Raw genomic sequence first — 25,594 nt, 5'->3', positions numbered from 1 at the left:
TGCAGAATGGTTGTTGCAATAATATGAAGAAATCCCACTAATTCCTTACACTATACTGAACAGACACAGCCTGCATATGAAAGATTACTGGATTTGTTAAAAATATCGTGAGAAGAAACATGATGCTAGCTCCAAGAAAAAACTAATCTTCCCTACATATGCATATATTTAAAGGCTCCACTTACCCATATCATTTTTTACATGGGAAAATACTATCACAAGAATAGAGAAGGAGATTTTTCCATTTGTATTCCCTGCTCTGCTTATCTTTCATTCCTTTTATATATTTACCTATTAAGTCTTACTCTTTGGCTTTCTTCTCTTTCACTCCAGTCACACTAAAGATAGGGAAGTTATATACAGGTGTATCTTTAAATCAAGAAAAAGCATCTGATTATCTTTTGAACAGATTTAGTGATGCTTATTCCCATACTCCCTCCCTCTGGGCAAATGTAATTCTGCAATACCTTGGGCAATGTCATTTTATGTAAAACTTCCCAATGCTCTTCAAGTCATGTCACCATGTAATTATACTTTTTTCCTGTTGTGAAATGAGAGATGAAAAAGAGAAGCTTATCCCAGGATATTTAAATAGGGGCAATGGAAATAGCTCTGCATAGTCTAGTAGCTGCAGAGTGCATTTTCCCATCCTGCAGAAGTTTGAGACATTAGAATTATTTTTTCATTCTCTACCAGGAACTGAAGATTGTCTAGGCTCCAAGATTTCCCGAACAGCTAACGAGTAGATGCAGCTGCATCTGACAATGCTTTACATCCCTCAGGATGTAAGAAACCATTTCAAGTCCTTGCTTTCAGACATACCCCCAAGCATACAAAAGCCTTCCCAAGTGCAATTCCCTATTTCTGAGTGCTATTTCCCTACAGAGAAAGTTTCATTTTAACCAAACATTTGACATTTAAAGACACTTTTCCCACTCACTAAAGTCCCTAATAAATGTAGAGTTTGCCAAATCATGCTCATAAATCTAGCGAAGAAGCCATAAATAACAACCAAAATGAAATGTGAATAATCTCAGAAAAGGTCTTCCCTTGGAAAGACCACATCCTATATATCTAAAAAAACTAGACAGTTATCTGCATGAAATGTGGCACAGAATTCTTAAGTTTTTAAAATTTCATGCCTAACTATGAAAAATTAGCATTTGGTTTACAGTTTTGACCAAAAACCAGGGTAATGGCAGTGAGTTTGAAATGCTGGAGAAAATGGGAATCAGCAAAGCATGATGCTGCTGTCGCTCCATTACAGACTGAGTAAATGTCATAACTAACTGCAGAGCAGAAACCTAATTTCAGAAAACTGTAAATTATGTTATTTCACAACAAAGAGACTTAAGAAAAGGAAAAAGGGAAAAAAAGTGGAGAAGGAGAAAGAAGGAGAAGGAGAAGGAGAAGGAGAAGGAGAAGGAGAAGGAGAAGGAGAAGGAGAAGGAGAAAAGAACAACTGATATTCTTGATTTGATCCCAAATACTATAGAAATAAAGCTAAGCAGGCAAGTCCCCACACCTTGCATGGAAGAAAGGTTCCATCATAAACCCACAAGTCTGGAGAACATTTTAAGTTCCCAAAGCTCAGAAAATGTGGAAAGTCAGATATTCAGCTTCTGCTGAAACTCAGCACTCTCCTGGAGAAACTGGCTGCTTAGACAGACATACTGCTTGCTATGTAAAATCCTGGCTGGATGGCCATGGCCGGAGTGTGGGGGTGAATGGAGCTGCATCCAGCTGGTAGCCTACTGTGAGGCCCCCCAGGGCTCAGGATTGGCATCAGTCCTGTTTAACATCTTTATCAATGGTCTGGGTGATGTGATTGAGTGCACTTTCAGCCAGTTTTCAGATGACACCAAGCTGGGCAGGAGTGTCAAACTGATGGAGGGCAGAAAGGAGAGCTTGACCAAGGCAAAGGGTATGAGATTCACCAGCTTCTAGGTCTTGAGTTTGGGTCACAACAAGCCCATGCAGTGCTGCAGGCTGGGGGCAGAGTGGCTGGAAAGCTGTCCAGCAGAAAAGGCCCTGGGGGTCCTGGTTGACAGCATCTGAACATGAGCCAGTGTGTGTCCAACTGGCCAAGAATGCCAGCAAGCATCCTGGCCTGTATCAATATCCTAGCAAGAGTGTGGCCAGCAGGACCATTGTCCCCCTGTGCTGAGCACTGGTGAGGCCACACCTGGAATCCTGTGCTTGGTCCTGAGCCCCGCATGACAAGAAAGACATTGAGGGGCTGGAGCACATCAGATAGGGGAGATGGAGTTGGTAAAGGGTCTGGAGCACAAGTTGGAAACAGAGCAGCTGAGGGGGCTGGGGTGCTTAGCCTGCAGAAAAGGGGGCTCAGGGGTGACCTTATTGCTTTCCATAACTCCCTGAAAGGCATTTTAGCAAGGAGAGGGTAGATCTTTTCTCCCATGTAATAAGTGAACAAGACAAGAGAAAATGGCCTTAAGCTGCTCCAGAGGTTTAGATTGGATACTAGGGAAAAAATACTTCCCTGAAAGGGTTATCAAACATTTGAACAGGCTGTCCAGGGAGGTGGCTGTGTCACCAGCCCTGGAGGTATTTAAATGACATGTAGATGTGGCACTTAGGGACATGGTTTGGTCATGGACTTGGCAGCGTGGGTTAACTGTGGAATTTTCCAACCTAAATGATTCAATGACTCTATGATTCATCAGCACTTTCATACGCAGAAACTGAAACAAAGAGTGATCTCGTTACTTATGGTCAAACTGGAAAGACTGATCTACTTACGGCCAAACAAGAAATCCAAACCAAAAGCAAAACATTGCCACCTAATTCTAATTTAATTCTCACCAGAAGAATTAAAAAGACAACAGAAAACAATTTATACTTTGCACTATGATCTATACTTTTCAAAAGGCAAAATATTTTAATTTTTATTTTTAAGACAGTATTGACTGTATCATCATATTCCTAGATAGTACAGGATATATTGTATCACAATCCCCAATATCATCTTTACAGCTCCTACTTTTACTGCTTGTGAATTCCAGCAACTCTTATTCTGACTCCATGCTATTAAAAGATTGAATTAATCATTCCATCTTGCTCACAGCACAGATGGACAGATACAGTTGGGCAACCCATACATTGGGAAAGTCGATTCTTTAAATATTCCCGTACTATATTATATTATATTCTGGGAATATGAGGGGGGTGGGTGTGTGTGTGAAGGAAAAAAACATTGGAAAGATCATTCAGAGTAGTTTAAACTGCATCTCCCCTCTTCCCAGAGACAGAGAATGTGATTTCCATATCCCAATCAAGCTTAAGAGCATCCAGCTGAAGGTCACATTCTGATCTGCCTCTTCCAGCTGACAAAAATGCTCTGCTGCCACTCAAACAGTCTCCTCTGCTTCCCATGGCTTCAGGGTGACAGTATTTCCATCAAATAAGTAAGCAGAAGTCACGAGTTGGTATACAGAATTTAAAAGGTAATTGAAAGTTTCTGGAGTAGTTCACTTCAGAACACTGTAATCACTTGTGAACTGAAGTGCTTGTTCTCATATACAAAGCTCTAGTAATTAGAATCAGGAAGAGAGGTACAAGGTGATTAGAGAATATTGGGAAAAATCTAGTTAACAGGAAACATAGCACATAAACCAATCAGTACTAAAAATTTCCCTGAGATATCTGCAATTTATTAAAGTACAAAATGCTAAAAAGCACATTTCCATATTATTAAAATATTTTTAAGCGAATCAGAAGCCATTACAGCATTGATATTAATGTCAGATTAACCTCAGATGCTACTCACTCAATAAAACCATAGAAAATAATCTCAACATCCCTTCCTGTCCCTCTGTGCCCTGCTTCCACATCCTTCAAAGCCACCCCTGGCCAGCCCATTTATGTCTTTGTCTGGCTGGCACCTGGTGAGGAGCCGGGGCAGGGGCAGAAGCTGTCTGTGGATGGTCCCTCCCAGAGGTGCCGCTCGGTGAACAGCCCAAAGCCGCGGCCCCAAGGAAAGCAGGGCTCACTGTGGAAGCAGAGCAGGCCAGTGAGGGGCACACTCACAGCTGCACAGCCCCAGAGGTGCTGCCTTTGCAGGGCAGTGCCCCACATTGATGCCCCAGCTGTGCCAGGCTGCCCAACCCCTGCTGCCACCCTCCCAGGGCCATCACCCAACCTCCAGCAGGAAAAATCCCTGATGGAACACAACTTTGAGGGGTTTCTTTATTTTTTAAAAGATATTTTTAAAAAGATTTTTTATATTTTTATTGTTAATATTTTTATATTTATATTTTTTATATTTTTTTAAAGATAGTTTTGCTGAAGCCTCTGAGCCTCTGGATGGAGCTCAATTTCGTACTCAAAACTACCTAAAAATCAGTTTTAACTTTGAGTGAGAAAGTACAAAGAGCATGCACATATTTTGTCTTCAAGACAGCTACAACATTTGTGTTCCAAATATGGAATTTCATTCATTTGTCTCTTCTTTGATAACACAAGCAGGTCAGGGGTTTCAAATGGAGTATGAATGTGCAAGAAAGACTATAATGTGCAATGGAGTATGAATGTACAGAAAGGTCCAGACTATACTACATACAAAATTTCCTAACTGTGTCTCAACAGTCCTTTACTAGGAAAAATCTGATTTATTTTCAAAATCCTCTTTCTCAACACATGCTGGAGTGATCTCAAACTGATGGATTTTGTTTCAATTTTCATCTTTCTTGTTCCTCGTGAAATATGCACTGAAGTTTTCACAGGAAAACAACTGCTTTGCAATAAAGACAGCCAATTGTTTTGATTTTTTTAATTAGATGTTTTTATTCTTCAGGGAAAAACTTAATTTTGAATGAAATTGTATAGCCCATCAATCTAGAGCAGATTCATGAGACTTAGGGAATTAGTTAACTTAGAAGAACAACTACTGTGCATGCTCTATAATTGCTCTTCATCAAAATTGTCAAAGATTTTTAATATGCAGTTACCACACAGATTAAAAGCTGTTAAAGTATGTCTCCATTTAAGAGGCCATCATTCCACAGTGTCATTATCTGCTATTAATATTTCAATTAGAGAGCATCACATGCTCCTTTGAAGAAATGTGCAACTACTCACAAAACAAGTCCCATTATTGATAATGCTCCAGGAGTATGACACAAACATCCTATTTTTGTTCCTGCATTTAATTACCTTCTATAAATAACCTGCCAAAATTTTAAGGGAGTAGCTCCTGTCATATAGCAATATGCATTTGTGTTGACGAACACCTTCCAACCATTCTGCTCCTAAGAAGGGAGGTGACAGCTACAGGAATTATTCTGGCCCCTCTGCAGAGCCCCTTTGCAACCTCCCTCTTCAACCAGGTGGTCAAACAGGCTGATACATCACAGTGCACCATGTCAGTCCTTCTCAGGACATCAGCCAGAACTGCCAGCACTTTTCAGGCATCACTGGTAGCATAAACAGGCTTCGTGCCTGCTTATTTTTCCACCTGACCAGAGGCTTTAGCTCAAATGTTATGGCGCTGCAACAGCCAATTTGGTGTGCAATATTTTTCAAGGCATGATTCCTTTCTCTTTTCTGAGAATAAAAAAAAACAAAACACTTTCTTCACTATAACAGATCTTATAGTCCTATTTTCATCTTACCAAGCTGATCATCAGTTTCCAGTAAAGCTGATACCTGAAGCTATCTCTCAAAGGTAGGCCTAGCCAGGTAACAATGACAGGACCAAATAAAATGGCCTGACATTTTGCCAGGGCAGGCTTAGATTACATATTAGGAACAGTTTCTTCGCTGAAATGGTGAAGGCATTGGAACAGGATGCCCAGAGAATTGTTAAAAAAAACACGGGGATGTGGCACTTAGAGACATGGTTTGCTGGTGAACATGGTGGTGCTGGGTTTATGTTTGGACTTGATGATCTTGTAGGTCTCTTCCAACCTAAATGACCCTATGATTTTAAGCCAATAGACAGCACTTGCATTCCACCTCACACTCAACAGCAAAAAAGTTATAGCTGTGTTTAATTTCTGTTGGGTGCTAAATAATTAAAAAATTTGAATGAAGCATTCTTTTTAAGAAGCATAAAGGAATTCAGCAATGTAAACATATCAAGGGGAGGAAAAAAAAGAACTTGAGGAATAAAAGCCCAAGAACTTGCACTGGCTTGTTTGGCAGCTCTGTGCTGTTTCCAATACTTTTCTCTCTAGGCCTTTTTCCATAAATATACAAGGCATTTGAAACGCATGTGTTACCCTGTGCACTGACTTCTAGGTGATTTGAAGGATACGACCCTAAAATGCAATTTCTATTCCAGACTCCATCCTTACATCTCCATCAGTGCCCTGTAACCCACGGTGTAAACAGCAGCCCACTCACACTCGATTCTCCGGTGGGGCTTTGCCACCAGTTTGCACCCCTCCCAGAAAAAATCCTCCTGATACAGAAGGTAAAAGGTGAACAGTTCCTTGCAAGAAGAGAAAGGTGAACCTCTGCCAACTCTGCAAGCTGCACCAGCAGCTTCTGCATCCCTTACATCAGCATTTCTTTTGTTATTGCACTTGAAGCTTTGCAACTATCCACACAGAAAATCCAGCAGTGCTGAGGGTCACACATCTTCATTTTGGCCACAGTACCACCTCCCTCCCAAGGCATGCTAAGACACTTGGCCAACATGTCTGTGACCAGTGCTGCTGTCCCAGCAAAGCCCAAACTCTGCTTCAGGCAGTTACCAGCATTCTCTGCTTTTGCTTGGGAAAACAGAAAACATTATCTGACCGAATAATCTGTTCTGCAAGTGCTGTCCTGCCAATCTTTGTGGTAACTTTACAGGGCAGTGCTTTGCCCAGCATGGAGTACCCCAGCACAGCCAGCCCCATGCAGGTTTATCCTGGAGGAGAGAAGTGTTCAAGTTGAAAACCAGTAGTTGCAGTCAAAAGTGAGGCACAGGGGAGCACTGTCAGAACAAAGAGGGACATCCAGAGCTACTCACCAGGATGGCATCACCTACACTCCTGTGACAGCAGTGACATTTCTCTAGGGAGCACAGGCACTTTGGCAGCCCTTTATTTACTCAGCCCTTTTTGTAGTTAAAAATGTCAGAGACCGGGCAGGAAGAAGAGGTCTCAGCATCTCCCCCTCCAAGCTGCCACGTGCCAAGACAGAGAAGCACACTGTGAAGCCACTTTGGCACAGACCCTGATGCCTTTGCAAGGAATAGATCACACCTGCAGAGAGGCTGCTGGCAGAGCAGCCAGACACATGCTGCCCAGAGAGCCACCCAGCCTCAGTCCCTGTGCCCACAGCCCTCAGCAAAACCACGTGCTAGCCATCAGCCAGACCAAACTTGCAAAGATGACTTTGTTCTTTACAGCCAAGGGTGGCAGCTTGGAAGAATCTGGACTGAAAAAACTGGACTTCATTGCTAAATTGAAATAATTTTCTGTATACATATGTGGGTATGTATATGTTTTTTCTTCTTTAGGGAAGAAAACAAATACTTTGATAATGAGATTAGAAGACTGAGAAAAAAACATGGTTTTCCCTTGTGCCTCACGAGAATACTTTATACTTATGACTAGCATTAATAAGTAAATATTGAGAAAAAATAAATCACTCTGAAAATTGATATGGAAGAGATGGATAGGAGATACAGTTAATAGCAAAAAACCCATGAAAGGTCATTATATTAGAGCATAAACTAGTAAATCCATATGCCAGTGTAGTAAAACCTTAACAGAGCCATGCTTAAGCTGAAGTCCAGGCCTCAACATTGCCCACCTATTTTGTTGTTTTACATCCTTTCTTATATCTTCAAATATCCCTTTCCTCCTTGGAGTGCTGGATGACTACCCACAACGTCTTTAATAGATTGACTCTGAAAAGGAACCCACGAGGACCACAGGAAGAGTACATACCTACAACCAAGTGCAAAGAACTCTGCTAGCACCTAAGCACTACTAATGGCAGCGTTTGCAGCTCTTGGCACTTGCTTCTGACTCAAATTAGTTGCTCTTCAAATATCTGTAGCATAAAATTAGGAAGTACAGCATCATCAAGAGAACATGGATTTTTCATTTCTTGACCTTTTTCCTACTAATTTTCAGCAGACTATTTAATGTTAAAATTATACACTGTGAAATGTGGTGATTCCAGCTAGGAATGCACAAGTAAGGCTGGCATATATAGGTAGTGGTATTAATTAGCATGAAAACACTCCAGCCAGTAGGCTAGGTGATATCTGCATTCACCTGGATGACTTTATTCATTAGCACGATGTTCTTTTGGGAAAATATGTCCAAGAAAAGTTCTTTTACCTCAGCTATAAGAAGTGCTTCATAGCACAAATGTCCCATTTCTAGTTACCAGTTAGTTATCTAGTTAGTTATAGTTAGTTGCGAGAAAGACAACAGTTACTGCTCTGCAGGCACTCTGTTCACTGGGATACATTCAGTAAAAAAAATTACAAGCTTCATCACTGATTCAGTCCTGGTCTGCAGAAAGCATAGTGCCAGTAAGGTTTTGTTTACAAAGTCCTTTCATTCTGTGTAATTCTTAGACTATTGCAAATTTCATAAGCCATTTGCTGTGGTACCACTGAACTTTTTTTAAAGACTGAGGTCTGACTCCAACTCCTCTGTAATTTCCTTAGTTGGGACTGGTTGACATGCTTGAGAACTATCTGTTTCTCTTTTAAAAATAACCTTCCTAGAACAGAGTACACCTTGTGGGTTGGCTTTGTAAAAAACACAGCTTTGGGGCCATAACCAGCAGTTTTGGTACAAATGGCTAACATGGAGCATCACCTGCCTCCTGCTGCAGCACATCGCACCTGGGCAGCCAGAGCTGGCAATCAAACCCTCGCTCACAGCATAGCAGATTAAAATCCTAATCCCAAATTCTTTGAACACTCATAAGGTTCATTAACTTCAGCCTCTGGTTTGTACACAAGAGAAGCACCAGCATGAGATGAGAGGTCAGGAGGCGGCAGAGCTTTGCTTTGATTTGGTGTGACCTTGTTTCCTCATGCCAGTGAAGTTCATGTCAGAGGGTAACTTGGTGCAGAGCTTACCAGGTGTTCAGTTATATCAACCATGTTACCAGTGTGTCAACAAGAAGAAAAAGAAAGGTTTTAACTGTTCCCTCAAACTCCTCCTTCAGAAACAAGTTCAGTGCATTTTTTTGGTCCAACTTTCCTTTTTTTTTTTTCTTTACCTCTCCAGGAAATTTAAAATACTGAGCAATGTTAGCAATCATGGTTAGGCATTCCCTCAGACAGCAAAATGTCCATGACCCAGAAAGCATACTCTGGCAGAAAATAGGCACACAACAAAAAGCAGAAGCGTATCAGAGCCAAGCACTCTAACCCAGCTTTACACAACTCAGAGGAAGTTTTGGGTAGGATGAGGGATGTCATTTTCGTGCCCAGTTAATGTTCTGTGAAGTATCAAAGCTCTCCTAGCAGAGCACAAATATGATGAAATGAAAACAAATATAATTATTTCATTACAAAATGATGTCACTTTCTTTTTTCTTAAAAGCAATCCTAATGTGAAGCAAAATCTCCCTGCTTTTTTGGTTATCTGCTTTGGGAACCACAGCTCTCCAATATATTCTTTGCCTGCTGGCAAAATGCCCATTTGAATCATGCTTTATTCCAACTCATCTGCAGCTTTAATGCAGTAATTCAGACAGTATGACAAAGCCACAAACTGAAAATCACTGTCTGTAATGACATCTGTAATTTAGAAACTTTGAGGATAGAAAGCTTGAAAGTGGCAGGAGACAGTTTCTGCAAATACCAAGAGAGGACTGATGTGTGGGTGGGTATATAACATTCTTTACTCTTAACTGCACAAACCTTGATCCTTGCCCAGTCTGCAAGGCAAGGCACACGTAATCTTAGTGACATGGGTATCGAAGTATTTCCTAAGAATGCATTTGTTGAATGCATTAAAAGTTTTACCACGACTGAGTTGCATCAAGAATCACACATCAGTGCCCACGGAACTTCAACACTACTCCAGCACTGTGCAAGGGAGCTCCAAGGAAAGCATTCCTGCAGGGACAGTACCTGCGTGGTCTACAAAAACTGACTTATTACTTAGCTACTACAAAAATATCTCTAAAAATAACATCATGGGGTCCACTACTTCCACCTGCCTTCCAGCCATGCAAAATGTTAGGAGGCTGCTTCAGCACTCACATCTAAACCAAACAAGACAAGGCTGTTGCACAAGGTTGTGCAACTTGTGCTACACAGGCAGACTCACAGTGGAGTCCACCCAAGCTCCTGCATGACTCGAGACCTTAATCCACCCAACTGCTTTTACTGCTGGTAAAGCTCTTACGTTCCTCAGCTGAGCTCCTACAAGCTCCAGTGCCTTCAGCTGAAGCGTAGCTGAGTGGAATTTGGTTACTCTTTTTAGGATGTAGAGGAACAATTACACTTTCTAGCTCATTTTCTGGAGTTGCAGAATCTCATCATTAGCACCAGAGACGCTAAAGCTAACAGAGTTTGCTCTATCACCTAAACAAGATCTTAGGCCAAATAGCTCCCAAAACTGCAGATATTAAAAGACTGCAGAAGCTTGAATTTGCACAACCAGACATTGCTTGGCATAGTGCTGATTTGAAGACAAAGACCATATATCCTTTGCAAAGATACCATCTGCCCATCGTTAGACTCAAATGCACAGATGGAATCCGTCACTTGGCTCTGAAATCCATCACTGCTTCAGCTGCATGAGCACAAAGCAAACACCCAACCTTCCACCTATAAGAGTGTACCCCATTTGCCTCCTTTCCTTTGTTCTACACTAACAAATGAGCCTAAGTTCCTGTTTACTGAGGAAGGAAGATCCACGCAATAGAAATGCTCATTCACATCTGCTGGAAGGGTTGATTTTATGCTTGTAATGACTAAATCATTGAAACTGAAACATCTCACAAGCAGAATAATGACTAAGTAAAATAGTGTCTTTCGCTTGTACTCTCACTGAAACACCACGGGTCTGGTTCTATATTGCTATGATGCAGGTAAAGGCACAAAGTGAGGTGCTTACATTTAAGCCTTTTACTCAGAATTTTACCTAAAAATGTAAATATTTGCACTTCACATTCTCCCATATTTGGGCAAAATACAGTTACAATTGCCTCTTTCAACAACAGAATAATTAAGCCTTCCAGCTTATGAATTGTGGGGGAGAATATTTCTCTTACTTCTGAAGCTCACCTACATTTGGGGCTGAAGAGTTCTGACAGCTTTTTTAAACAGAATAATTCTATGGATACTAACCTTGGAAGCACAATGGAAGACAAAATGTACACATGTAAAATAAAAAATTGTGGTTTGCATTTCATACACAGTCCACCTCCAAATATCATTATTTGAAAGATATTAAAAGAGTCACACTTGTGATGCCGGCATTTTTAGAGGGTCTGAAGGCACTGAAGGCAGAGTATTCAAAATGAATTGCTTTTGGAGATAAGGTCCCTAAATCTGTATTTAGACACCTAAGTCAAGGAGTTAGTGTGTAGACTCTGCAGACTCCTTTTAAGGCCACATTTTGTATCATTATAATCTTAGCCTAAATATAAATATAAAATGAACAAATCCTTTTGTAGCCCTGGTGTTCGAAACTTATCACCCGGCAGTGTCACCTTCTGCACGATCTTCTTCTAGGGGTGGCCAGTCAGTTCAGAGTAGAAGCAGAATCACGGCAAAAGCTGTGGCCCATCCCCTTCCTTCAGGCATGTGCAGACCAGAAAGCAGCCCCAGCAACACAAAAACACAGGGAAAACACTCTGGAGGAATCTGTTTTTCCTTCTGTGGAGCACAGCAACTTTCCTAAACAGCCTAGAGAAAAGGCAGAAGTGCAGCCAACAGATCAACTTTGCAACTGAGCTGCTCCCCTCACTGCAGGGAAGAGCTGTCTCTGGGATAAAATAAGAATGTTATCTTCCATCAGCTCTAGCATGCATTGCCAAAAAAGGCACAAAAAGCATATTGCAATGGTCTTAACAACTGGCAAATAGTTTCATGTAGTATCTCTGAATTTATCTCTCTAAAAAGAACTGTGAAATCCTCGTGAACACTGATGAAGGGGAGGTGGGGTGGTGTGGGCAGAGCATGCGCAAGGATGTTTGTATACAAGACTACAGCAGAACTTGTTCATGTGAGCACTTTAAGCCCACTTGGGCATTGAGTCATACCTTCAGATACAACACACGCAAGGTTGTGCTTTTCTCACTTCACTTCTCTGAGCAGGTACACAGGAATCTCCGAGCAGCAATGCCAGTCTCGTGTTCTCAAGACCACGGGGTAAATGCTGTATTATTCCCAACCCACTGTCCATTCAACCCAGGCAGCAAATCATGAACAGTGCAGGCGAACTTCTGCCTGCATTCACCAAGGCTTGAAAACATGCAGGTCACACTCTCCTATTCGTACACTTGGAATACAAGAGCCACACAGCAAATAACACAGCAAAGAGCAGCACCAACATACTTGGTGCCTGCACAGGAAATAAAGTGGGGCTTAGGATGAGGGCCAAAAGGGATACATGCTCCACTCATCCACAAGACTGGCTTTGTCACCACAGCGCTCACTCCCTTGGGACCAGACAGATTTATGATCAGTAGCAAGTTCTTGGACTGCATGTGAATATTTATCTATGTAGATCAATGTGTCAAAATATCATCCAGAAACAGTCCCTTCAGCCCACACTCCCACAGGCTGGAGGCCAGGTCACAGTAAGAGCTTGGATCTCCCTTCTTCTTCAATACCTCATTAATGAGAACTCCTCCCTGGCCATTTGGGAGTGCAGGAGCTTTTTGAAGTTAACAGAGCTCATTGCCAGCAGCATGTGAACACCAAGAAGTGTGTAAAACAATTGTTTTACAGCATTCTTAAATGTCAGACTACAGGAAGGTTAGCCATTTAGCATTTTTAAATGCTATCAGGATTTTTGGACAGGAATTGGAGACGCCTGATAAAATTTCAGTGTTTTCCCTAGATGGATCCACTTCCTATCTGTTCCCATAAGTAAAGCAACACCATTTTCCCCATTTGTTATTAAATTCCTTCTGTTCATATAAGTTCTGCTGTGTGCTCAAGAAACTTTTATTTGGTGCCAAACCACTGAGTGCATCCTAGAGCACAAACTCACACCAAACTGCACTAACACCCATAAAATAAAACTGTGCATTGCCTGCAAAAGCACTTAACTTTTCTCTCACACTTAACTTTTCTCTCACACACACACATCAGAAGGTTGTTTATGTGAAGATGAAGGTTTCCCTTGAAGCCCTGCATTCACAATATGGGACAGAATGTTTCTGGCATGAGCTCTCCTGATGCTGACTTGACACCTTCCTTGTTATGACTGCAAATTCCTATCACTATAAACCTAACTAATGACTCATGAGAAAAAAAGCAAACAAAAAAAGCAAAAAGAAAGAAAAGGAGAATGAAACCCTTTCAATTGCAGTGTCTGTAGACACACTGATACACAAAATGTCTCAAATTTAAAAGCAAAGCAGTATCCACTGGAGAAATAAAAAAATGAGTGAGTTTTTCATTCCTAACTGCAAGTATTTGGGGACAATGAACAGACAGAATATTGTATGTAATCAAAGAAACTGCCTTTTTAAAAATAACCTTATTCTGCATTGTTTGGGGAAGCACTGTTGAACATGACATCATGCACATGCAGCTATGGACAAATACAGCCATATTTTCAGTGAACTAAGCAAAACAAAGGGATTAATTCTCTACAGATATATCTAAATTATGAGGCTATCACAAACTTTTACAGATGCATTTTAATTATCTCCTTCCTAAGAGTGTTAAAAAAGGCAACATTTCCCACTTATTTCAAATGAAAGTATCCCCTCCTGTCTCTTATACTTAAAAACAGAACTGCCCTACTGCTTCTGATAGCTGAATCTTGGTGTACTTCTGACCATGGCATTTATTCCAGGAAAACCATTCTAAATGTTATCCCCAAAATATCTATCAAATAGGAATGGAAGCTTTACTGTCTATATAAAATATTTATGTAAATGTCACAGAACACTCTTTTCTGTCAGTATTAAACACATAGTTAGTTGAATAATCACAAAATTTCCTAGGCAGAGCTTCAGCCCAGAGCACAAACCAGTATCTTATTACATTATTTACCTTAAACCCCTATCTAAGGCCAGCAGCACAGATATTATTCCTACCCTGACATGCTTATTATGCCTTTGGCTCTGAGTGTAGTTTGCTAGCTGTGCTGAGCTCAGTTCCCAGCATATTCCCCTTACACAGGCAATTTTGGTCCCATTGAGCCATGTGTCCCAGTGTACAACACTGTGGGGAGAGGAAGCACCAGCTCTGCCTTTTCACACCTCAGCAAAGGTGCTGTAGCTGCCATGGACTGGAGTAAGAACCTAGTTTAAACTCTTTTTGAAGGGAGTTTTATCTGCTCTCAAAGAAGTCTCTCTATAAGAGAAGAAGCTGGAGTTTGCCTCCCTACTGCTTCCACCCAGCATTCTGCCCAGGCAGGGCCAGGGAGAGGGACAGAGGATTTGGCAAACTCAAGTCACTGGAAGTAAGTAATTGTGATGCAAGGCAACCAGCACATCTGTGCAGCAGGTAACAGTCTTTTCAAAACCTCTGAAAAAAAGTTACATCTGATCATCATTTCAAAGCACTGCAGATGGCAGCATCACTTCTGTGATCTTCTGGCAGCAAGAGAAATCAATACCACTCAGTGTGGAAGTGTCAGCAGAAATGCTCAAAAATCTTAATATTTTAACAATTCCAAGTTCTGAGGACTCTTATTTGAAAATATTTCCTGCAACAGCCTTTGAATTTTTAAAAACATATAAATCCAACTGTGTTTTTAGAACACATGGCAAGTTCATAAACAGTGGTTAGTTTTTAATTTTTTCCATTTTTTTAATGCTAAACTCAGTTCCTCTGTGGCATTTTAATCCAACTGCAGGGCCACTGAAGGGGCACTGCAACAACAGTAAATATGTATTTAATTGATTTTTATAATTCAATCTAAAGGAAATTCTTTTGTATTTAAAACCAACAGCATTATAAACTGCAACTGCAGAGATGTTTTGAAATTAGTTTAAATAGTATCATTAAGACATGCTTTACTGATGTGCTCTTAAGGCAGCCTTAAATGAAGCTGTATCTTCAACTTCTCTCTACAGCACCAAATGTTACTAAAAAAGCAAAACCAATTTCCGTAATTTCCCTATGTTCCCTAAAAATGTTTTAAATTTAGCAGAACATTAATTTGGAGGAGATAAGGCAAGACAGACCACATAGTCTGGTCCAAAGGGAAAAAAAAAAAAAAGCCACAAAACTTAAGAGACGACGAGAGTCCTTTCAGCAGAGCTAAAAAGACAGTCTAGACTAGATAATACCACCTGGGCCAGGATCACCAGATCTTCAGAAGAACACTCAGAAATGGAGACTATCAAAAGAAGGATGGTGTGCAGACACTAAAATGTAGTTTTTCCAGCATGAAGTTTTCTTTACCCAGTTGTCATGGAGTATGTAAAATATACTACTTCTGTGTTCATATACATGCGTTTCCCTTCTTTCAGAAATGATGTCCTCAGGCAGACCCTTCTTTTTAAGCTGGACAAAAATCAGGAACTACACATGACTTTTAAGTTTTCAGAAGTCCTAAAAAATATTATAAATAACCAATTTGTGTTTCTTTTGCTTTTAATATCCCTGCCTGCTTACAAATGCCCCTACAAAGGTAATTGAACACCATGACATTGGTTAAAGAAAATGCTTGAAATTAATCTAACAGACTGCTGCAATAGAAACTTAAAACTATATACCCTTTCCATAAATAATACAGAACTTTATTGCCCTCCCTTAAACCAAAGCACTTCAGACGTTGTTTGCTGGAAAAATTCACCTTTTCAACTTTAGTATGGTTCAGGTTTTCTTTGTCTTCTCATAATCTCTGATAGCAGAGGGAGGTGAAATTTGTGAAAGAGTTGGTCAGAAACCCCAAACTCCCTTTAGTTATATTGTTACCCCAAGAAATCTCACGTAGCCCACTGAGTTTTAATACTGAATTGGCAATACCGCCTTGGTGACAGGGCAATTCTTCTTTTGACACAGAGAAGGAACTTTGAGACCCTGTTCAAAAATTCACTTTTTTAGCATGAAAGTACTCAAAAGCTGAAGTTTGTTCCTCTATTGCCCCTCCAAAAAGATGTCTCACCTGTACTGAAAAGGAAACGTTAGGCTGTGGATTCAAAGAAGCTGTCAAGAAACACAAACATAAAGTTGACTTAATAGCATAATTAGGAAATTGTTATGGGCCCACTGTTAGCAGCAACATGAGGGTTAACTCAATTTGTAGCAATATTTAAAACAGCTGTGGAACTTTCCTCCTCCACCCAACTAAACAACAGAAAATCTTGTCAATAAATGAAAAACACCACACGTATTTAAGTGAGAGAAACCATCTAAACTTCCAATATTTTTCATCCTCATTTTTTTTAATCCAAAAGATTTGTACAGCATTTTTAAAAAATAACTTACAGGATCAAAAGGAAAATAAATGCATAGCTTTAAATCCTCAGAATACAACCTCCCCCTATTGTGGAAGAGTTCAAAGTCATAAAGTGCTGTAGATATGACAACACATCAGACAAATAATCTAGTAACTAACTTATTTTTCTGGTTTATTTAACAGTATTCCAGGTTTAGAACATTAAATTAAAAAAATCTCACAGACAATGGGTAAGACTAACAATGGTTTTGCTTTTTTTTTTTCTTTTTCTTCTCCTTTTTTTCAAAGAATGCTGAGACACATCAATTGAACCAACTACAATTTTATTTTGGATACCAAAAAATAAAAAGAAGCTGGAAGGAAGAGAGTAGTGCATTGCACTGATCTCAGTAAAACTCCTTGTAAGCGTCATTGTTTATGTGCAGCCCTAGGAGGATGAAGATGGATACAATGCTGCCAACAGGGGAAGGCCAAGTGCAGACCAAGGGTGCTCTGGGCTTTGCCTTGATTGTGAGGGCACAGCTTCAAATTCTGCTCATGTGAGACAAGATTCACACACTTCACACCAGCATTTGTGCAGGTCCTGGAGGGAGGGCTTGCAGTGGTGCTAACAGCTCCTGCAAGTGATGACCGCAAAAATCAAGAGCTCTTCCTGGCAGACTGCTGGGGTGTCACAGGAGCTCAGGTACCTCACTCCCTTCCGTAATTTGATTTTGTTGCCCTCACAGATAGCAGATTTACCTATGGAATTTTAGGCCAAGCCTGCGTTTTTGCGCCTTGGGCAGATATATACACCTCTACAGTGGACATGGAGAGTAGCAACATTCAACAGGATGCACAGTGCATGTACTTTCTATAAGTGCAAATCAGTTTTCAGGGGGCTGGAAAGTGAAACCCCAGGTTTACTAACAGCCAAACACAGGCTGCACCACTTGCTAACTGCATTTTTCCCAGGCTTAAACATTTTTCTTTATGTAGTTGCAAGTACTTCAGGGTTCTTTCAGCCTAACCTCTGTCCTTTCCCCTCACTCACCCATCCCTTCCCACCACCTACAAAGAACACAGAGGCCTCAAACTTCCAAAAATTATTAAACCAAACCATAAACAAACCATTTGGCAATAGATTCAATTCCATCGCCATTCCCATTTTGGTATGTTCCTGCTGTCTGTGCTCTTTTTACAACCCAATGTCCACAGGTGTCATTGTGATGAAAAAACCCCAGCTTTCTTCCTCCAGAACAGTAACACATCGGTATTGCTCAACGTAGTTGTAGACTAACACCAAAGTGGGGGGGGCGGGGGTGAGACACCAGTAACAGAAATAAAACCCCAAGCAAACCTTGATTGTAACTGGAAAATGCCAAGAGTTCTCCACTGCATCTCAGAAAAAAAAGCTGGTGCATCCTATTTTGTGTCTAACGTGAACTCTGATCCCATTTATGACCTGCAGTATTTCATAAGAGATTTTGGGGGGCAGGGGGGGAATCTCAGGTTGGCTTCTTTTTTCTTTTTTTGTCAAGTTCTCAAAGGGGATTAAAACACTTATGCTCAGAGACACAAAGAGAGTAGTTACAATACACAACTAATCGGAAACAGTACTCAAACATTAGACTGGACAGGACTGAAGTCCACTCTACAAACTGAATTAAAAAGAGGTGAAAAAAGTTTTTAAGTGCTAACATAACAAAAAACAATTTTAAAGATTCACTAAATACATGTGAGGAAATTCAGGGGTCCCCTTCTTTTAAATATATTTACATAACATTAAAGCTTTTTATTTTGTTTTCTTGCCAACAAAATTTTCAAGCTACCCTGGGCAAAGTCCCCATTAAATGAAGAGGTTAAGGATTCTATAACACAGATAAACCATTAGACCAGTAGCCTGCGGACGTCTCCCTGCCCTCTCCCCCTCCCTCCCTCACCAAAGAGCTGATGCCTTGCCTGCTACACACCATGTGGTATCAGCCATGGCATCGGCACAAGGCAAAGGTAACACGACGACACTGCCTCGACCCCACACTTGGTTCCCACTTTGCAAAAGCACAAGAGACTACAATCAGGACTTGCTTAGACACAAAGCAAAACAAACAAAAAAACCAATTTTGCCATTTAGCTGCAGTTAAATGGTAAAACTGGATTAATGCGGACACAGCAATACCAGTTTAAGTGTTCAAACCATTTACACTGCACTGGAAAGGAAAATAAATTATTCTGGTATAAATGCATCCACACTACAGCCTATGCCAGCACAGTATCAGTTAAAATAATAACACATCAGTCCCCTAACCAACAGAATTATACCAGCTGAACTCTACTAGCATAGACCAGACCTAAGACATGAGGTAGTGAAAATCAGGCTCAAGATCTTTTTTCATTCCATAGCAACAATATATTCTAAAAATATTCACTGCTCAGATCTATGGATTTTAAAAACATTTTAAAATCCAAAATTTAAAGCTAGCATCCTGAGTCACACAGGATTTACAATGGAGGCATAAATTTTAAAAAACTTCCTCGAGGTCCTAACTCAGGAAAATAATTTTATGATAGAAAGCACATAAGCATGTGTTTGTCTCCCACTGAAACAAGTGGAAAGGAAGCACATGGATAAGTGCTTTCTGAAATCTGGGCCACAGTCAGAAATCACGGTCTTTGTAGAATTTATTTCCTCATTCATTTCAGTGCTGTTTGATCACAAGTCATTCATGTTTTAAGACAGTGGGAAAAACACAGACAATGGAAGCTAAATCAAGTTTGTTACAACTGTTCAATATTTACAGCATTCATAGCATACAACAAAAGAATTTTTGGTAACTTAAGACAAATACCTCTTTTCTTTGTCATTAAATGTACCGCAGCAGTCCTGTCAAACAAACCCACTGTCTCGAATATTAAAGAAACTGTTGTTTATGTTTACTGAGTCATTTAAATTAAAAATCTGTTCCTGTTCCAAACCCCACTCTCCTTCATCTTCGTCCTCCGGTTCTGCCTCAGACCCATTGCGACTGTTTTCATACAAAAAGATCTGCTCATCCACATGAGCCGGGGCTAACCGGTTTCTCTTTGCACTCACAACATTAGCAGAAGAGCCAAAAAGGCGTTCAGGGAAGACCCTTGTGGCCAGAATACACCAGTATTTTTGAAGAACCTTTGGTAAAACTGGAAACAGCGCTAGTCTGTCAGACCACCACTTCAGAGGGTCTTCATTCAAACCAAGGACCTTTTGTGACTTGAAGTTGCTCAACTCCTCAACGATTTGAGCATGCCATTCCTCCTGGTCTTCCACGCCTCCTGTCTGGCAAAAGATCTCTGCAAGCATGTTGTTGATGACACTGGTAGGAGGAGGAGTAGAGGAGATTATGATTTTTTTCATAGGGGGCTCTTCTGAAACAGTAAAGAATTTCTCCTCAGTTCTAAAACTATTTTCTTTTACTTTCTCCAGCAGGCTTTTTGCTTCTTCCACCACTCTGTTTTCCACCTGCTGCCTCTCAAAGGCTGAAAGAAAAGGCAGTTTCTTGTAGCGGGGATCCAAGAAAGTTGCAACATTGAGAAACATGTCTATCTCAGGTGTGTGCTGGTAGGTGGTTGACAACTCTTTAGCAATCACCTCCTTTGCCATGCTGATTTCTTTCAAATCGTTCTCTTTGATGTTCAGAGTGGTATTCAGAAGCATGTGGAGAAGTGGCTTTACCATACTTATCGTCGGGTACTTTGAAGCAGACATCATCTCTGCAACCTGCTTGAAAGGCTGGAGCAGCTCCACCAGCCCTTCGATTGTATTCCACTCACTGGATTCCAGCATGAGGTGGTGGTTGTTGCTGTCCTCCACGAGAACAGCGGCAATGACAAACTGCTGCTCCTTGAGGCGCTGCAGCATAGCGAGCGTGCTTCCCCACCAGGAAACACGGTCGCTTACCAGCATGCAGTGGAGAATATTCTGCTGCTTCTGCTTTTCGCTCAGCATGTACATGGCGACCGTAGACTGCTGAAAATACTCCACCAGCTTTCGGCACCTGGCAAGAAGGTTGCAGAGTTTGGGGAGCTGAAAAGCTTGTTGTATTCCTGCGTTAAAAGTGTGCCCCAAACAAGGCATCTGTACGGGAATATCTAAGAGAGAGCAAGCTTTTACAATGTCTTTACTGTAATCTGTCGTAGCACCAAAGACTTTTGTATTGATCCCCCACTCAATGAATGTTTCATAAAGGACTCGTGTAATGGTCTCTGCAGTGTTATCCTCAGGTACTTCGAACGTTTTCAAACACCGTGAGTTCACAGCCAGGCAGTTGGCAGGACTGCTGCTGAGAAAGTGAACTGCCACAGTTACATATGACCTGTTCTGGTTTTCACTCCTCCACATGTCCGTGGATATGCCACACCAGAGAACCTCAGTGAGCTCTTTCAGCACAATTTCTCTAATAGCACTGTACTTTTCAGGAATTGCTTTTGTACAGAAGTACTTCCGGCTCGGAAGTTCATACCTGGGGTCCGCTGTTCTCAAGAGGGCCTTGAAGGTAGGTTCATCGACGATGGAGGCTGGATACATGCCCTCACAAATTAAGCTGATGACTGCAGATGTCAGTTCCTGATGTTTTTTGTTTTCGTAGTTCTGGTAGGTCTTCATGATGAGGCTATCTTGAACAACCTGCTGTGATGACTCCGGCTTGATTTTTGAAAATGCTGTGGCAAAGGCTTCCCTCATTTGCTCAGTGTTGCTTTTCACAAACTCACAGAATTCATCGGGGTGGTTCTTTTCAAGGTGGTAGGAAAGGTTGGACGTGTTTCCTGAATAGGCAATCTGTGCCATGCAAATCCGGCAGTAGATCTTCTTCCACTGTAATATGCATCCTTCTGCATTGGTATCAAACCCAAAGTACTTCCACACTTTACTCTTTGCTCTCGGGTGAGCCACTAACTTTAGGTCTGATGGGGAACCTTCTAAACTTTTATTCTCCATTGCTTCTTGGCCACCGTCCCACCTTTTGATCCTTCACTCATTAATGAGTACCTGATAAAGGCAGTAAGATAAAGATACAATGAGAAAGCACAAGTTTGACCACACTCAACCATGTGAAATCAGCGTTTCTGTGAATGTATCAAGAAACCTACTCACTAATTACGTTTGCAAATTTAAAGACGAAATTTGCAGCAAGTGTGACCTATAAGAAGCCCACTGGATTGTCAATAATTAAAAGGGGTTTTAATAGATCCTATTCTGCGTGAAACTGAGCTAGAAGCCCCAAGTAAATATTTTTTTTTGGAATTTCATAATTCTGGGTAGAGAAAGCCGAAGTACCACCACAGACTTGATAAATTACTGTCACAAGAACTGGTCATCTGCTATAGCATTTTCCTGCCTCTTAATTTAGAACTAGATCAACATCCTCTTGCCAAAGAATTACTAAACTTTGTTGTTAACATTTATTTCAACTGAAACCTGATACTGAAGGAGCAAAGGTTTTCTTATTTGTTTATTTTGAAATAAGTTTTGTAAGCTTGATCTAACTGTTCCAGCTTTCACTTTAAAAAAATGGTAATAAAAAATCTGTGATGCAAATTATGGCAATAACCTGCTCCTCTCAAATGCAAAGGTGTTTTCTGACTGAAATAAAAGGAAAAGGAGCTTGAACCTACATGCAGATCAACAATACATGTCTGACACCTTTCCTGTCCTTCTCTTTCTGAAATCAAAGTCATCTCCTGAAGTACTAGCTCACATTTGTGGTTCCTGGAATAACAGTACATATTAATTACAGGAAAAGCAGACAGAAAAGCACTAAAAAATGTTATTATCCACATCAGCTGGAAAACAATTTTGCAGCATTTTCTTCAAAAGGCCACAGAAGTTGAGAGGAGATGACACTAGAGATGAGTGCAGTGACAAGGCAAGACTTGGCAATCTGTACCTTGATATCTGCACAGGAAAACACTTCTTGAGCAGTCACATGCAAGTGCTACTTGAGGCCTACAGTGCCTCTGTGAACAGTGCTGGCAGCTGGCACCCACCCGAACTGATCTCACTTCACCAAAAAGCCAAGTCACAGCACAGCACAACAGGACTGACACTTCTCTATTTCTTCCACTCCACTGTGACAGCAACAAGCCTTTTTCCAGGGCCTTGGCCAGCATTGAGAAGAAGAAGGAAGACATTAGTTAGACACAGATGCAGCTTCCTTCACAAAAATCCAGAGAAAGAGAACAGGAGAAGAACATAAGGAGCATCAGACTGAAAAGAACAGCACTGCTGCTTCTCTGCTGCTCGGGAGCTGCACCTGTGCCCAAGCCCAGAAATCCTCAGGTGGTAAGACTGGCTGGTTACCGCAGGAAGAAACAATCCAACTTTTTCATATTACTGCGAGGGAATATTTAAAAAAAAAAAAAAAAGCATGTGTGCAAGCTTCTCTGGGGTGCTTTCTGCTGTTGGAGAACATTCACAAGAAAAGACAGTTTTCTCTCTGAACTACAGCTGGTATTTTGCAACATTTTCTGAATGCCTTGAATGGAAAACCAAAGACAGGTTAACCGATATTTTATCTAAACACAGCTGTTTGTTTAGAAGCAGAATGAGAGATGCAGGGCAAGCATTTTATTGGATTTGTTCTGAAGATTTACTTCTGGGTGTAGACACTTTGCATTTTTTCCTGAGGGAGGGGCAAAGTTCTGCCTACTAGCATGCCTTCTACTGTGATTCATTCAGCGCCTTTAAGTTGCCAGGATAAACTATTGATTCAACATGATAATGCTGCCTAATTCCAAACATGTGCATATCAACAGCACCAAGGTATGCAATCCCACAAAAACGGATGATTTTGAAAGACCAAGTGGTGTAATGTGTAATGAGGAAACCCTGCCATGCCATCAGATAGGGCACTGACATATCATATTGATACATACTATCATAGCTTTCAGACTCCTCCATTTCAATCCATGACATGCTGTCTTGAGGAAGCACAGAGGCTCATGGCATTTCACTAAATCTTACAGTTTCCCCTGCAGTTTATCTGGCAATTCCTGAAAGTAAAGAGGAAGGCACTGAAATAAAAGAGTTGATGCATCTTTAATGTTCAAAATTAGTATGACACACCTTGGATCATAAAAAGTTTGTCACCAACTGACAAAGTAGAAGTTATTTCAGAGTATGGGAGTGTTACAGACTCACCCCACTCTTCATTCTTATGTATGTCACAGCTTTGCCTTCATTTTGTGATGTATCAGGCACTTGGCAATAGTGGCCCAGAGTAGCACTGCCACAGCTAAGGATGTGCCACTATAATAGTGCCTTCAGTAACAGCTCAGATATAAGCTCCTCATCATGCCTGCCTCTCATGGAGTGTTATACAGCATAACTAGCATTATGAACACAAACCCAAACCCCATACCTCTCCTTTTATTCCAGGAGGAGGTAAACTTCACTTGCAGAAAAAGTGTTCATAGTCTACTCCTGGCAAAAACAACAGCAACCCTGAATTCCCACCCAGAGGAGAGCACCTTTGGAGAGGCTGCTGTTTCATACCCTTGCCTCCTCCACACAGCTGGCCAACACCACCGGCCAGTATCAGGACAGAGGTTTCTAAGAGCCTGCAGAGAGGATCCTCTGCTGGCTTTGCAGCGAACTCTGCTGCCACAGGACGAGAAGAGTCCAGACTTTCTGGCCCTCATCTGGGCTGTTCGGGGCAGGCTGTGCTGTCTCCTCACACCTCTCAGACCCCCTGTCTCATTCTCCTAACACAAACACAAGACCTCCCTCTCCAGAGCAGGCCTTGGGCCAAAATATCAATGCTAGTGGTGCCTTGTATCCTGGAAGGCAGCCTTGCTACCCTTGCAGGTAGGGGTCAGTTTCCCCACAGGCAAAGAAAATTGGTTCAAAACCCGCACGACGGTCACTTGGATGGTGAAACCAAGCACGGGGATGTGAGGAAACATGGGGTGTGCAGACCCCCTGCAACCTTAGCTCTGCCTCCCTGTGCATGCACAGCAATGGCACCCTGTGGGTATCGGTATCGCTGTCCCACAACCTTTGCCTCAGTCACCAGAGCAGCAACCATAAAGCAAGTGATTCCTCATTCTGAAAATAACTTAATGACTCTTTTAGGGGCATGCGTGGGGAGAGGGTTTAACTGTTTGATGTAACTGCATTTTTGCCTGCCATCAATCCTTCCTACCTGGTCATTTCCTTACCCACCTCTGGATGATTTACTACCTGGAGCTCACACAGCTTTGAGCAGGCAGTGCTCAGGCTCCCACTACGCGTTAGCCATATAAAGTAAGAGACCTCAAAATATGAATCAAAATTAAGAGATGCATGATCCTAAATCAACATTTCACAATTAACTGTAAAGAAACTTGGTACAAATGTGGATACTGAGTAACTAAAAACTGAGGAAATCTTAAAAAAGTATGAAATTTCAACAACTTTTAAGAAGAACAGGAGTCACATTTAAGACCTCCTTAACTTGTTCCACATAATCACCTTCTTCAGACAGGTTTTCCTTTTCTACACATTACAGGTTCCAAATTTAACTACAAAGACTTCAAAACTACTATGTAACACTCAGGATTTAGGTTTCCCCTACTAACTTTCAATTAAATATGTACAGAAGAAAAAATGCAGGAGAAAGATGCCAAAAAAATTCCTTGAGAAGCTTTTAATTATATGAACCATTTTTCTTATCAGTAGGATGACTTCTGGCGATCACATTTCCACTGGTAATATCCTGGTGTCACAATTAATATTGGTTTATCTTTTATCAATCCACTGATTAGATTTGTGTTTTTAAAAAGCTGTTTTAATCAGGAACTTTAGTCATGCACGGCTTTTTTCCTCCCTCCAATTAACTAAGATTAAGCACTGTAAAGAAGTCCAAACAGTAATTTCGAAGAAAACTACTAATAGTTTAAACCACTGAACACTAAAACTAGGTATTAGCAGTTATACTGTTTATGCAATTAGTACTTGGAGAAGTATTTTTAAGTTTAACTTAAGTTCCCCTTTATTTCTGCACTTTCCTCTATGCTGATTTTAGTTAGCGAAGCAATCGCTGACTACAAACTATGCCGTTTGTAGTCTC

The 25,594-nt window shown here is 41.0% G+C and overlaps 2 protein-coding genes across 5 annotated transcripts in view; both read right to left on the bottom strand.

Moving 5' to 3' along the window:
- The window catches only part of DHRSX (dehydrogenase/reductase X-linked), a 158,576-nt gene that overhangs the window by 129,947 nt on the left and 3,035 nt on the right, over window positions 1-25,594 (bottom strand). The window lies entirely within an intron of this gene.
- Window positions 17,089-25,594, bottom strand: part of ZBED1 (zinc finger BED-type containing 1) — a 52,873-nt gene continuing 44,367 nt past the window's right edge. For all 4 annotated transcript variants that reach the window (XM_054271393.1, XM_054271397.1, XM_054271396.1 and 1 more), the window contains one exon: window positions 17,089-21,534. In XM_054271393.1, coding sequence (XP_054127368.1) covers window positions 19,396-21,483 — 2,088 coding nt within the window. In that variant the 5' untranslated portion in view covers window positions 21,484-21,534 and the 3' untranslated portion in view covers window positions 17,089-19,395. The remainder of the gene's footprint in view (window positions 21,535-25,594) is intronic.

This window comes from Melozone crissalis, unplaced genomic scaffold, assembly GCF_028551555.1.
Source record: "Melozone crissalis strain CALT ecotype California unplaced genomic scaffold, PUWL_Pcris_2 ptg000013l_1, whole genome shotgun sequence".
Taxonomy (NCBI): Eukaryota; Metazoa; Chordata; class Aves; order Passeriformes; family Passerellidae; genus Melozone; species Melozone crissalis.
This window is presented reverse-complemented; position numbering and strand designations above follow the sequence as displayed.